The sequence below is a fragment of the Drosophila ananassae genome, chromosome 2L (assembly GCF_017639315.1).
Source record: "Drosophila ananassae strain 14024-0371.13 chromosome 2L, ASM1763931v2, whole genome shotgun sequence".
In the NCBI taxonomy this organism is placed as follows: domain Eukaryota; kingdom Metazoa; phylum Arthropoda; class Insecta; order Diptera; family Drosophilidae; genus Drosophila; species Drosophila ananassae.
The window spans coordinates 8,213,527-8,228,060 of NC_057927.1; the positions used below are offsets into that span (position 1 = coordinate 8,213,527).

Below are 14,534 nucleotides of genomic sequence, written 5' to 3' on the forward strand. Positions count from 1 at the left end.
GCAGAACTGCCGTGAAAAGTGTTTTAGGATGAGGCCTGCATAAAATTTTACACCTCCTCTGATAATGGAGTCATATGCGACGGAAGGTGTTATTTAATGAGCAGCCCGGCAGCCGGAAGTGTTACCATAAAACGGGTTAATGCCAAAGAGATCAAAAGGATATGAAACGCTATACTGCTGGTAACAGTTCCTGTATCCCGGTGTCGAGGGCTCGATTACCACTCTCGGCTCGGACATTCTCGGCTCAGATAATTTGTGATTCAATTACTGCCGCAGAACACGATTATATCTTCTCCCATTTGCATAGCCCAATTAGGTATTCCTGTCGGTACCCAAGGACACCACCGGACAGGACAAAACTGGACCTAATGAAGAAGTTTCTGGGGGGACCGCATCAGCATAAACATCGGTATTTCGGCTTATATTAACAACGGGCCTGAGCCTCAGCAAAAAAGGCCAACTAAGCCGAAAGGCTTTGCCAAATTACCCATACGCAGTGTGTGCGCCCTGTAATCCGGCATGTGTGTGTGTGAGACGTGTAATTGCATTTGGCGCTGTGTTTACATGTGCGTGCATAATTAGAGTGTATGTTGTTCGTGTAATCAAATCATCAGATGCCTCCTCTATGCCTCTCCTTTCCCCAGAGGACGCCTTTCAATGGGTTAAAGGATAACCGAACTCGGAGACAAGTGAGTGAACTTTAAACGAGAGAGCCTAGAGCCTTGAAAAGGACAACCCCTCATCCCCGGAAACGGATGGCTCGTGCCTAATTGAGTTTGAAGCTTCCCGTTTTTTTCCCGCCGATGTGCCTTGCCGAGTCCTTGCTTCAGCAAATGTTGAGCATGCGAAAGTATTTCCATTACGTTGCTGCAGAAGAGCGAAAAAATTGTTTAAAATTTCCTTTTCCACTGCTTGAAAGGATGCGAGCTGAGCAGAAGGATACATGAAGCGTAGCAGTGCAATAAACTGCGATAAAGACCAGCATTGCGGAGAATCTCTCTAACGAGCTGCTTTCGAAGTGCCTTCCCGGCAAACAAATGAGCAATACCTGGCAGGACGTGCATGGGAATTGAGACTGCCACCTGGCCCCGCCCTCTGCCTCACGCCCACTTGAAGACTCCAGACTTGAGACTGGTACGGGGCCAAGTGCCACGCGCTATTTATCAGAAACTTTGAGGGTCCTTCGCACTATGCACCCACCCGATGGCTGGCAAATTGAAAGTGCACTGCCAAGACTGGCTAAAATAAATGCAGAACCGAAAGGAGACGAACATTTTTCATTCATTTCCGCAGCAAGTGCTGCCATTTTCAAATAGCTGCGATTTTTTGAGGCTTCAAAATTGGATGCAATGGCAGAGAGCAGTGGGATTCCTGGGAATTTCAAATGGGACAGATGCAGAGGTTGAGTGCTCTGAAATGGGTTTCCCCTTAAAACGTTTATTGAATATATTTGGCATTCAATTTAAGAGGTATTTAATACAGGTTTTACTTTTAAAGATGCACTTGAAAGATGTCATTCTCAAAATTAAATAGGTTTAGTATTTATGTTGTTTGTAGACATTGTAGAAAACTATTGGCTCCTGTTTGGTTATTCGTCGTCAAGCAAATCGCTTTTGATTGCTGCCCAATCCAGTTTCAATTCGGCGTTCAAACAGACTGTTAATACTGTTTGCCTTGGGCTGACTGGCAAATCCTGGCAAATCCTAGCTCCCCATCCCCATCCCATCCATCCTTAAAAATCCCCAATGTATCATCCGCCCCCCGTGGCGGTTAAGTAATAGCAAACATTCGACTTACTGACGCTCCTTGCGCTGCTGCCGCTTCTTCTTGAACACTTTCCTGACGCGCAGCAGGAGAAAGGCGGCCCGATCCACCGACAGAGTGGTGCCGCTCTTCTTCGCCGGACCCGCTGCAGTCTCCTCCATGATGATGCTCCTCTCTACTGGTAGTTGGTAGCTGCTCCTTTGTCTGCTGCTGTTAGTGGCAGGTTATTTTGCCGCCAACAACTTTTGCTGGCAGCGCTGGCATTTGTATGCTGGCTGCGTAGTCCTTTGGCGAATCCTTTCTGCCTTGTCTGCCGTGCCTGCTGCCTTCTGCGATGACGATGACGATGCTGTTCTCGCCTCGAGGATTCGTGTTATACTCGCTCTAGTTATACTCTCACTATCACCAAAGACGGAACATGGTTATAGCTATGCGCGCACACGCGTAGATTTACATATCCTGGCAGGACCTGCACGTGTTTCCCAGCTGCCTCGTTTGTTTGCCTGACAATTGCGTGCCAAGAAGCAAATACTCGTAATATGTACTTCTGCTTACTTGTATAGCCCGGCTATGTCCTGTACACAACATCCTTCCTCACAACATTACACCCAAGCCAACACACTACCACACTCACTCACGCTGGCTATATGCATTCATATGATATTGTTTTATTTATGATCTGATGTTATTGCTGCTTAGGTAAGTTGAGAATTTCTTGGCGTTTTACGCATTTCCATAAACGAATCTCCCCATAAGCCATAAGTGGAACGAGGAGAGGGATAAACCCAAGGACATTTGTCTTGCCACCTTCTTGCTTTTATTTTATGTCAAATAAAAATTTAAATTCATGTGGCTGCCAGGATGTGTCAGGACTTTAACCGAATGCGACATTGTGGAATAAGCGAGAATCGGGAAAAATGGGTAAAAGAAAAGTGTCTTCGCTTTCGGTCACTTGAGTGGGAGTCCTTTGAGCCGAGTTAGCTGGAGGATTTCATCAGCATTCTCATTGTCAGCTTCATTATCATAATCGTACCTTTTTCCAGATCAATTACGGATTAACTGTCAGGTTTATTGGCGTGCAAAAGGGGAAAGGTAATCCCCGGAATCCCCAAGAATGTAACCAGAATAAAGTTGAATGTCTTGACGATTCGGCACCACCCACTTTCCCCCACCCTGCCACCTGCCACTTGCCACCAAGTTTTCCACCTGCTGTCACAGACTGACTTCTAAGTGAGCTTGAGTGGATTTTGAAAACATTTTCAGCACTCACACACCCTCGAACTCGAACGCGCACATCCTCTGTGTGCGACAGTTTCCTTGATAAAGGATAAGAAATTGCTTTGCAACCGAAAACCCGAGTCGAGCCGAGACTTGAGGGACATGCCACAAAAGCGTCTTAGCGCTGCTCGACAGTTAACTTAATATTGACTTATTTGCTTGGCCGCAATCGAAAACTATTTACGAGCTGCGCGGCGATAGCCATGTCCTTGGAGCTGACAATAACTCTCCGCTGGTAGATCATAATGAAGCCTTATTTGGGTCAGACCCGGACCCGGACTAGGATAGCCTGGTCATCTGTATTCCTGATGGGACTGATACGACTGACATAATTACTGCAAAATGCTGCTTGTGCAGAAACCTCTAATCGAATGGATTCGAGTCGAACAGAAACTGAAACGGAGCCATTACTCGTTTGATGAGGGCAACGAAGCAATTATTTCTTGATTTGATAATCACAGCCGGAAGCTGTCAAGTGCAGATGGATGTCAGGCTCCTGTGAGCAGGACTAGAGAGACAAGCAGGACTTGGTGTAGGAAAATACAGGAGCTGGCTGGCAACGAGGGAAAAATTAATTAAATCGGCGAATAACTAAACCTGTTTTCATGTTCTTTTAATGAATTAGTTTATAATTATTTATATATGTGGGCTACCGTTTACTGTATTGCCACTATTTTTATGCTTTAATCTTCAAAAGATTTAATAATTGGATTTAATTCTTCAAAATGCATAAAATAATAAACGTTTATACTCGCATTTATATAAACATAAATCGTAATGCAATTTAGCAAACTAATTGCCCGTGAATTCTCAATAAATCCTTTGCAATCGAAAACTAAAACGTAGTTTTTAGCTTTTTAAATTATAATTCGTAATCCAATAATGCTCGCTGTTTGGCCAACAAAGTATTTGCAAACAAACCTAAACTGAAAACCAAACTGCCGCCGGGCTATGAATGTTTTAATCTGGTTCTGTCCAAAGTCAAGGGGTGATAGGTGGATTAATTTCCGAAATGTTTTGCACGTCCCGTGCCTCCCGGGCGTTGCTAAATGCAATTGACGCTAGCTTTTGGATGGCTAGGTGGAGAGGCCCGCCCGGCATCGAGTTAATTGAATGTCATGCCAAGCTCTGCTGCGAATCGGACGAGCCTGTGCCCACGTGGCCTCCGACTTTGCAAGTCATTTCCGGCGCGCCCGTGGCATCGAGCTATGTAGTTGCTTGGCTGGCGCAATTTGACTTTAAAGTCAATCATTTTACGCTCGCTTGGCCGGACGATGAGCGACACATCCTGGGCAGGTGGACCAGGGCAGAGCGACCACAACCACACGGCTGGTGGGATGTCACTTGCAACGGTTCCGCTGCTGATTTATTCGCCATTATGCTGCTACGTGACCGGCTGCTTTCCCTTCCAGAGAAGGTGCCGAGTCCTGGAGTCTAGCAGTGCTTAGCCGTTTTCAGCAAGGATGCCATAATTAAATAACAATTTGCCAGCTAACATTGAAAGGGCGGTGGGTAGCCAATAGCAGCTCATATCAGGACACCCAACGGACATTCGCACATGTGCGTGGGCAGGAACAGGGCTGGCACTGGGGCGAGGGGAGACCGAACAGGAGCATTAAGCGCCGCGTCCTGCCACCAAGTGGCAAACATAAAACGAACGCGACCAACTCCCTTTATGGGCCAACATTTCCAAGACCTTTCGCCTTTGCACTTTTCCTTTGCATAATTCTTTTTACATACTATCCGAGCTCAGAAGCAAACATGTTTAAAGAACAAATATAATTTGGGGTAAAAAAAAAAAGGTTCCCAAAATAAAAAGTTTATATTAGTTAGAAAGAATAATAATTGTAAACTGCTTTTCTGATAGTTAACTTGATTGCCTCTAAGCTGCTTTAACTTTAAGCCTTATTGTCTTGACCCAGACTGTTTCAGCCAAATTTGTTTTCCATTTAGCGTCCAGCTGGTCCAGACATCTCTCCAGAGAGGGCGAGGCAGGGCGGCGGAAATGAGTGCAAATTTATGCAGAAAGTAATTAAAAGTACCGTTGTCCGGCTACACTTCCTGCCCCTGATTCAGCCCGCCCAGTATGAGGGGCGTGGCAGGCATTGTAAAGGAGCTTTGAGATCTTTTTAACGATTTGTTTGCGCTCATAAAAGTAAAATTTAATGAAGTTGCAGCATAAAAGGCGCATAAGCACGAGCCAAGTGGCTCACTGACCTTTGTCCTTTGTAGGGGACTGCCCTTTGCCACCATTCCTACTGTCCGGGTCCCCTAAGTGGTTCCGTTGAGTGTTTGTCTCTGTCTTAATTACTCGGCTTTCGTCTCATTGTCCGCCGGCCAGGAAGGCAAACACCAAAACACCTCAAGCTAACGAGCTGCTCGGCTTTAGCTTCTGCCTGCCACACCTGGTGGCACTGGACCCTGCCCTGCCCTCCCAGTGGGGCAGCGAAAGGCGCAATCAATTTCCTTTCAACACCGCATACAACAGCAGCCGCAGGACCGCCACCTGCTGGGGTCCGCCCACCTAATTTAAAGGACTAATTGTCAACAAGCGGCTGTGGTGATTCGAACGTATATATTTATCGGTTGAGTGTGGATTGATCTAATTGGGATTTGGGAGAAGCACATTTGAGGCTTAGGTGAGGAATTATGTGTGTAATCTAACAGATTAGGCCTTCAATTTGTTAGATAAAGACTAATCAGATTGATGTTTCATTTCCATAAAAAAATACAATTTAAATCCCCTGAAAAGATGAGGACATTTGCTGGCATCGGGAAGGTATTTCCATAGAAGCTATACACATTTTATTCTTAATTACCTAAAGTATCAATCAAAACACCTGGGATTACTTGAACTTATCAGATTCTTACTTGAAACCAACTTGGGAATTATTTTGACGTGGAATAAAGATCAAAATTTAAAGCTTAAAGTAAAATCTGCTGCTCTGTAAGCAGATATTTGGAAAAATCTCATCAATGACTCATCCATCCATCACGTAATTTTCTGTTAATTTTCCTCAGACCTCAGCTCAGAGCTCAGCTGATCGAATTTCGAGAAGCCTTTGGCCTCGAAAGCAGACAGACTGACATGGAATATGAGTGGCTTCATCGGCAGGACCTCTGTCTGGTGCTTTATCTGAGGCAAACACCCTCGATACACCTAGACAGAAGTGGCCTGCGAAGCTCATTGTTTTCCGTAGAGAGGCTCCCGGCAGAGTGACATACATCTTAGACAACTCCGGTCCCTGCTGACCTGCCAGGATGCTACAGAATGCCACTTTTGGTTGCTTGTCTGTCATTGTCTGGCCGTATCAAGTCAGTTGCCACTCAGCGTACGGCCTTATCGCCTCATCTCGCCACGGGCCGCAGTATTAGAACCTGAGTACTATTTTGCAGCGGCAAGTGCCGGGCTAACAAAAGCCGTTAAGACAAAGCACACGCCAAAAACGAGCGACAGGGCGAGCGTAAGTAATGCGGCTAAAATGCGACATGTTAACAAGGCGGCGACGCCTTAAGAGGATTGCGATTGCCGAGGGGCTTTAATTTTGCGAGGGGTGTGAGGGTCTGCCTCAGGTTCCCTGTATTTATAAACTTTACATCCAATGAAACTAACCAGAAAAATGGACCTGACGGGGAGTCGTAGCCGGGAGGCAGACAACGGGGCGTATGAGCGTTATTTTCATTCAGGCGTCCAGCCATGAAAATGCCAGCCTTGAAGTGTATGTGAGTGTGCCAGCTTGCCAGGATGTTTGTGTTAGTGCCTTTCGTCTGACTTGGCCGGCATTTATGGTTCAAGTTGGCAAGTTTTGTTTTCTTTAGCTTTACTCATTCCACTTGATGTTTTTGTTTAGTGGAAATTGTAGGCCGCCCATTGACTGGCGCACAAACACCAAGCGGAGGCAGTAGTTTTATAGCTTTCGGGCACAGGACAGAGGACAGAGGACGGAGGATAGAGGACACAGGACAATCGGCAGGACAAACAGCTCTCATTCAGAGGGCGGGGATAAAAAAGCGAGCAAAGGTTGCACAGATTTCATGCCTCGTTGCATGCAGCTGGCGAAAAATAAACAAAACAAATTTGAAGCCAAATAGCGGACACAGTACAGTAAAAACTGGCTAAAATAGTTTTCTATCGGTTATCTGAAAAAGAAAGTATAAGTAAAATTTTCCTTAAAGTTTCAGGAAATTAAGAAGTAAAGCGAAGGGAAGCCAGTTTAAGTAGAACAGACAAGAGAACCCTTCCAATAAATTCCCCAGAAACTCGATTAACATATTTCCTTGAACTTGGAGCATTTATTATTCCCCAGGTTCGAGTCCTTAAACTCCTTGACAAGTTTTGTCGAAATAAATTCTCTTGCTGGAACTTTTACTGTCTGTTCTATTTTATATGTTTTTGAGAAGGGAGGCGCCGGCATACATGTGTGCGATGTGACGGCGGATGTGAATGAGGCTGGAGACTGGAGACTGGGCTGTGGGTAGTGGGTACTTGGATCTGAGAACCGAGTGACAACCAGGCCAGGACACGCCCGTGCTAGGGCCCCTTAAACCCAACCATTGGGGCCTTGAAAAATTACAAGCTTTTAAATTGAAATTTCAGACTGCAAGCACCGACAACATGAAAGCAGGACACGAACGCGGACACGCTTCGTTGTTTATTATTTGTGGCTTTATTATTCTGGGCACTGTTCTGGCCCGGGACTCGGGACCTGGGACTCGGGGCCCGGGGCAATATTTTGCTTGTTCCATTCGCTTTTTATTCTATTTTTCTGGCTTTTCGCTGGCAACAATTTGCCGCGGCTAATCAACAAATGAATTGCCGTAACATGTTACAAGAGCACATTGCGTATAGCACGATGGGCAACTCCCATTTCCATTATCCCTGGGCCCTGTGCAATTTAAAATTATAGGGCAGAAGCTCCATTGTGAGTCCTGTAATGTTGCCACTGCAGGAGGGATATAATTAGCCGGGATCAGAATGATGTCTGCCCGTGGCAAGACTGACAATTTGACCTCACTTACTGGGCATCGGGGCGGGGTCGAAAGTGGTGTGCTGGGTCACTAGAGTGATTAGGCGATTGATGAATGCCAAGCATTTTGGGGTTAAGCTCTTGTCGCTCTCGACCCTCTGTCAAAAGTGTTAATTGACAGACTAATTGAATCAGCCGCAAAGCCATTTGGAAATGGAATTTGAGATAAACACAATTAATGTTTTACTTCAAGCCGCCCAGGACCCTTCGAGTGGCAATAACGAAAAGGCAAAGATAAACACAAACACAAAATTTCCATTTCGAGGACAGACCAGAAAACGCCTGAGTTGGCATAATTGTGAAATTAGAGAGAGAGCCCAGGCAGGATTATGTTTACATATCCTCGCACTACGAGGAGTGCATTTTCGAAACTCAATTTGCCAGCAAATCAAATTCGATTTTTAGTCCGTCCCAGTCCCCCCCCATTGAGTGAGCCCAAAAAATTAATTACTTTCGTAATGGATTTTATCAAAGTTCCCCGGCACACACCTAGTTCGAACGAGTACGGGTATTTATGCTAAATACTAAATACCAATTTGTCCAAAGATACAGCTCGTAAATACTGGCCATTTTTGCCATTTTGGGTGAAAAAATAGGAGCGGTTCACGGAGCCGACACGTGCGGTTGCGTGTTGATTGGCATTGTCGGTCAAAAGCCCGTTTCTACTTTTTTCTGGCTTAAAGGCAAATTGGCAAGCCGGCAACAGAAACGGCGGATAGACAACAGACAGTTCCCGGAAAAAAAATGATTGGGGAAATCCCCTCAAAGGCAAATACCAAAACACGTGAGATAGATAAACCAGATTGGGCCAGGCCAGAAGGCAAGACGCCCAAAATAAACCGAATTCGCGCTTCGGTAAACAAATCCCAACATTAAAGCTGTAAGTACTCCCAAAAAAAAACGAAAAACCACAAAAATGACAGACGTACAGATTTTTCCCATACAGAGGGGGCAACAAAAGGAAACCCAATAGACAAACATTTTGGTGTCGGAGTTGGCCAAATATTGACAGGGCCATGTGCGAAGTTGGCGGGCCCAGGGTGGAGGGACGGCGCCAGGCCTAAACGACCTACAAATGTAATTTCCCTATGAGCAAATCCACCATCGCTTATACAACCAAATCGATGCCAGGACTACCATGCACAAGAAAAAAAAAAGAGACAATAAATTTAAACAAGATAATTTAAACAAGAGGTATTGTAAGTTGTAAGTTAGGTCTTTAAAGATTAAAGTGGGAAGAGTGGTTTTAAAAAATGTTCAAATCTAGGAAGAACTTGGAAAGGAAAAAGAGTATTGTATGGTATTATTTTCCTGTGTAGACAAAAAACCATTCCAAAATCCAAATAGATACACAAATCACCCACAAAATAAAATAAAGCAAGGCAAACGGAACATATTCGATAGGAGAATACATCAAAGACAACTAGAGTGGAGGAGGAATGCGAATAGAGAGAGAAGAAAAGACAATTACGTTCAATTTGAGGCTCAAGGACTTGCCAGGGACCAGCCAACCAGCCAACCCACCACCCATCCTCTTTATTTTGGGAAACAACTAAAAATAATGAAATCGAAACTAATTGTAATCTATAGCCATGCAAGTCGCAGTCAGTTCGAACGAGATCAGACCAAAGGGCATTGAATTGCCCCTGAACGTGTATATATTTAAACATCTATATATACGGAGGGCTATAACTGGAGCGACTTGAAGTACCATTCACATCAGAAGCAGCTCGCTGCAACTATATTGTGTTTGCCGTGTTCGCTTTCAACTGCAAATATTTTCGCACAAACACCCACATCCGAGGACCCCCACCTCGACATTATGGAGCTATTTTAGTCGGCACTCGCTCATAGTTATAGTCCAAGGTCACATGACCTCGCACCCACCCTACACACACTCACACACTCATGGCTACTGTAAAATATTTTTAAAAAGAAAGAGCGTAGCACACTTTTTGGGGACGCCCATTTTTGACACTTCATTAGTTCGCGTGAATGAATGTTTCCGCTTTAGTACGTGTATGAAAAGAAAGAAAAATAATGATGATGATTAGGAGGAGCAGAGAGGGAGGGAGGGGGGGGGGATAAGGAATGAGAAAACTTTTTATGATTCGCCTGCAAACACCTTTCGGCAATGAGAAATTTGCCTACAGAGTGAAGCCAAGCGGTCTATTGTAACCAATAACAGATCGAAGGCAAAACTTTGGCAACAGACTAGCCAAAAATATACTAAAGCCATAAAAACGCTCCCGGCAGTTTGGTAATCGCAGGATTGCCGCTTCCAAAGTTAGGGGAAGTGGTGCACAGGAAGAAATTATATCTATGAAATAGTTGAAATACTAACGCCATTATATTACGCTAAAAAGGCTCAATATGTATGGCCTTTAAGACGGATTTTAAAGCCAAACATTTGGTTTATTTTACGATTCATACGTATGAATATTGTGAAGTACTCCGTTTTTGAAATAAATATTTTATGCCCTAACGTAATAATATCGACCAGATATTTTTATGGCATTTTTTTGGCGGTGTGAGCTGCGAGGGGATAGCTGCCAGCACGACTTTTACATTCATGATTTACGATGCGTCTCCGCTGGGCGAGCGAGGCCATTCCCCAGCCAGGTGGTACAAATCAATGTGCTCCCTGTGTTTGCGATTGTTTTAGCCAGGTTGCTTGTTCTACTGGCTAAAACTTCATCCCTTCCATCGTGCCCCTCCAGCTGCTGCTGCTCCTGGCTCCTGGCGCAATCCAATGCACATCTCGGGCATTAATCAACCATAAAAGTGGGGCAGACAGAGGAACCGAATTGGTAATAAGACTGCGATAAGCCCCAAGGATATCATACTAATTGACAGAGGGAAACAGGGGCGGGAAAGGGGCTGGAAATCCCATTCGAAATGATTACGAGGAGGTATACCTAAGATGGTGGAATTGCCAATGCCATTTCGCAATGTTTCGGTCTAAGCCGGATATTGCGTAAATTTGAAAAGTGCGCCGGGAAATTGTTTCACTTTGCGGGCATCCTTAATTAGCGCCGTTAATTAAAAGCAAAACATGAATTAAAACGGGCCTGGGAAACAAACGTAAAAGAGAATGTCATTCTAATTGGTTGGGCAGGTCAACTGGCAAAGCTCAGCCGGACCATGAAAATTAATTGAAAGTCGAATATAGGACTCGACAGTTACACAAATCAGAAGTGCTATTTCTGGGTCCTGCCGAAAAATGGATTTAATTATGTTTTAAAATGAAAATTGTTCGTGCGCAAAACATGAAATAATAATAAAATAACTCAAATTACTGAAAATGCCATAAATAATGTAATACGAGCGTGCCCCAGATGCCGGGTAGTTGCAGGCAAGTTTATTAATTGCTTTGCAATGAACGTTGGCATTTTAGCACATATGGCTTAAACGGAAGAACAACAAAGGCCAAGAAATGTCAACCAGCCAGCAGCTTTCGCACATCCTTGCCGGGCCATCGTGCGACGTCATTGTCATGAAATGCACAAATTTATCGAGTGCATGTCGTATACGTAATATTGCTCCGACCCCCCTCTATATCGTTTCCTGCTTCCAGGCATAATTTTAGAGCTTCTTGTTTATATTTTTAGAGGCAATTCGAATTATTTCCATTCGTAAAGCGTGGAGCGTGAAGCCTGTTGCCAAGGAATACCAATATGCATTTAAAATACGGGTACTTGGTAAACTTTTTATTTATTTATACTCGGCTGTTGCCTGGCGAAATGAGCACTTAATCAACTCTCGCAAATTTAATTAAATGCACCAAAACAACAGTCCTGGGAGCTGGCAGCGATATTAATCATACGTCATGTTGTCAGCTTTATGAAAAGCTTGCATAAATCTCTGCCAAAGCCGCAGAATGCAGCCTGGTGTAAAAAATGCATGTGTGTGTATGAGGGAGAGATTGTGTGTACGGATGCTATTTCAAAATTGTTTCAAATGTTCGCAATTTAAATGAAATTGAGAAGCCAGCAAACGAAAAGGATCCCCTTTTGACAGATTTTAGCCTGCCCCGAAAATCGGTTGTGTGTGTTTTTTGTAATAAACTGCCATTGCCGAAAAATAAAATCACACACAAACACAAAACAACCGCAGGAAGGGCTGAGAGAAAGGAAAAAAAGGAAGTAAACAGCAGCTAGAACAAATGGCTCGTTTGGCTAACCTTTTCTGCACTGCTTTTGTTTATAGAAAAGTTTAAATTGTGTCAATTTTTTTGTCGGCCTGCCATGGCCTGCGCAATGCTGAAAGTTTTGCGAGAAAAACAATTTCGCAAATCAAGGCAAGGACTGCGACGAAGGATCTGCGCAAAAAGCGCGAGGATAAAGCCAACAAAGTATGTTTTACGATGGCATCTGGAGAAGGTCCTGTCCCTGTTTCTGTTTTTGCCCGGGGGATTACACCGAAATCCGCGCCATTCCCTATTAATTGCCCGGAGAAAGGGCTGCTACATAATGCCCTAATCGCGGCGATGGCATCAATATCCGCCAACACCTGCTGTCGGACAGCCTGAATGGAGAATGTCCCGACAGGACAAAGCATCCTATCAGCATAGTTTCGCCGCTCTTAACAGTTCACTGCGGGCCACTGAAGCGAAAAGCTTCATGTTTTTTATCAATCAATACAAAATGGCATAGGGGAGATTTACAATTTGAACACACTTAAATGCCCGGCGGGGACAGACTGTGCGCACAAATAAATATAGGTAGTGGGTTGGCGGGGAAAAAAATTCAATAAAAACGACAGTTTCATGCAATTTTATTATGAAATGCTTGTGCAAACAAAGAATCCACGCTCCGCAAATTGGTTTTCAAATGAAATCAGGTAAGGCGTTCCTGTAGTCGGGGGACAAATGGATCGATTCATATAACCCTTAAATAGAGAATCAGGTTCCCCTAATGAGGCTAAAGGCTGCTGCCCACCTTCAAAAATGCCTAATTTATTGATTTATGTATTCAGTCCATTTGGGAAATTAGGTTTCAATCATTTTCAATTGATTTCTTTGTCGCAGCCAAAAAGTTTCTTGGCAACTTTCGTCGCACTGCTGGCTGTGCACAGAAAAAAATATAACCTATTTGGAAATATAATTTCTCTAACAAATTATAGTCAACAAAGTAAATTTTTGTTTACCAAAAACCGAGTATTCAAATGGGCAAACCAATTTGTGGCCAAAACTATAGGCTGGTAGCATGTGCGTTGCACGGAACTGAAAGCCAAGTTAATACAATAGAACACTACGGCAACTTGGCCAGAAACAAGTTTTCCCGGACTTCTGGCCACAAAAAAAGTTTTACCCCAGCCGCTCGGACCCTTGAATTAGAGTCAATTACCCAAAGGCTGAGGAGCTCCAACTTCTTGGGCTTTCTTTGGAAGCTCCCGTGGGAGTGACGTGGATTCCCCATTCCGGTAATCAAGTGTGGAGGTGTCCATGTGTGAGTTTGGCAATATAAATGGCAATAAATTAATTATCGGCCGATCAAGTCATTGTCGCCATTAATTATGGCCCAGGATGCTTGGCCCAACGGTCTTTTAATAGTTTTTCACACGCCCCCGCCAATTAGGAGGAGGGCGCCCTGCTGTGGAAAAGGACACCTCCGCCTGGCGAATAGAGATGAAATATTGAGACGGGTTGAATGGGTCGAGGGTCGAGGTTTTATGACAATGTTTGCTGCCTGAATAACGACAGGGGCGTCTGGGTTGTGAATTTAATGCGCTGCAACAGTTAATGATTTTATTGGCACTCTGTCCAACTTGGCAACATCTCGAAGGAGGCGGGGAGACAGAAAATGGAAGACAGGAGGAGGGTCATCCTCGTGAACAGGCAGTCGGGGGGAATTTATGACTTGGCCTCATGAATATAATCAATGTCAAGAGCAGGGTCCGCCAACGCAGACGCCAAGTGTCGTCTGGAGATCCCTCATCCTTATGGCGTCCCTCCTAGAAATCGGAGCGCACCATGAACTAACACCAAGCCAGATCCCGAAGAATTCTAATCGCTCGTCTGGCTTAAATGGCATTTCTATTTGGCACTTCCGCTTCCGATTTATTTCGGGTGATTCCCCCACCACCATCCGTGTCCAAATACCAATTATACTTTTGGCACAGTTCTTTGTCCGTAATGTCCTTGCCAAATACCAGGATACAACATTTCTTGGGCACACACGAAAAACACTCGGAATCGTTTGCAGGTCCTGCCGTCTGAATCTTGTCAAAATGTAATAGCCAAAACTTCAAACACTTTGATCCTTGGCTTAATAACACTTTACATTTCTCTCGAACCATTTAACTGCTGTTTTCGGGTTCAAAAACTTTTTGTAACACTTTCGTGGCGGTATTTGGATGCGCGCGTTGAACCAGTGGGTTTGAAAGTTCCGATGTAACTGAAACGGCCAACGGCATGGGCCAAACACAAATAACTGGCTACGCAGATGGAAGCTTGCCGGAAGG

At 44.5% G+C, this 14,534-nt stretch overlaps 1 protein-coding gene across 1 annotated transcript in view; it reads right to left on the reverse strand.

Moving 5' to 3' along the window:
- The window catches only part of LOC6499790, a 40,434-nt gene extending 25,907 nt beyond the window's left edge, over positions 1–14,527 (reverse strand). The window contains exons 1-2 of the mRNA XM_014910741.3: positions 14,354–14,527; positions 1,798–2,163 (exon numbers count right to left, since the gene is read on the reverse strand). Of these exons, the coding sequence (XP_014766227.1) occupies positions 1,798–1,925 (128 nt within the window). The 5' untranslated portion in view covers positions 1,926–2,163; positions 14,354–14,527. The remainder of the gene's footprint in view (positions 1–1,797; positions 2,164–14,353) is intronic.
- Between the last annotated feature and the right edge of the window lie 7 nt (positions 14,528–14,534).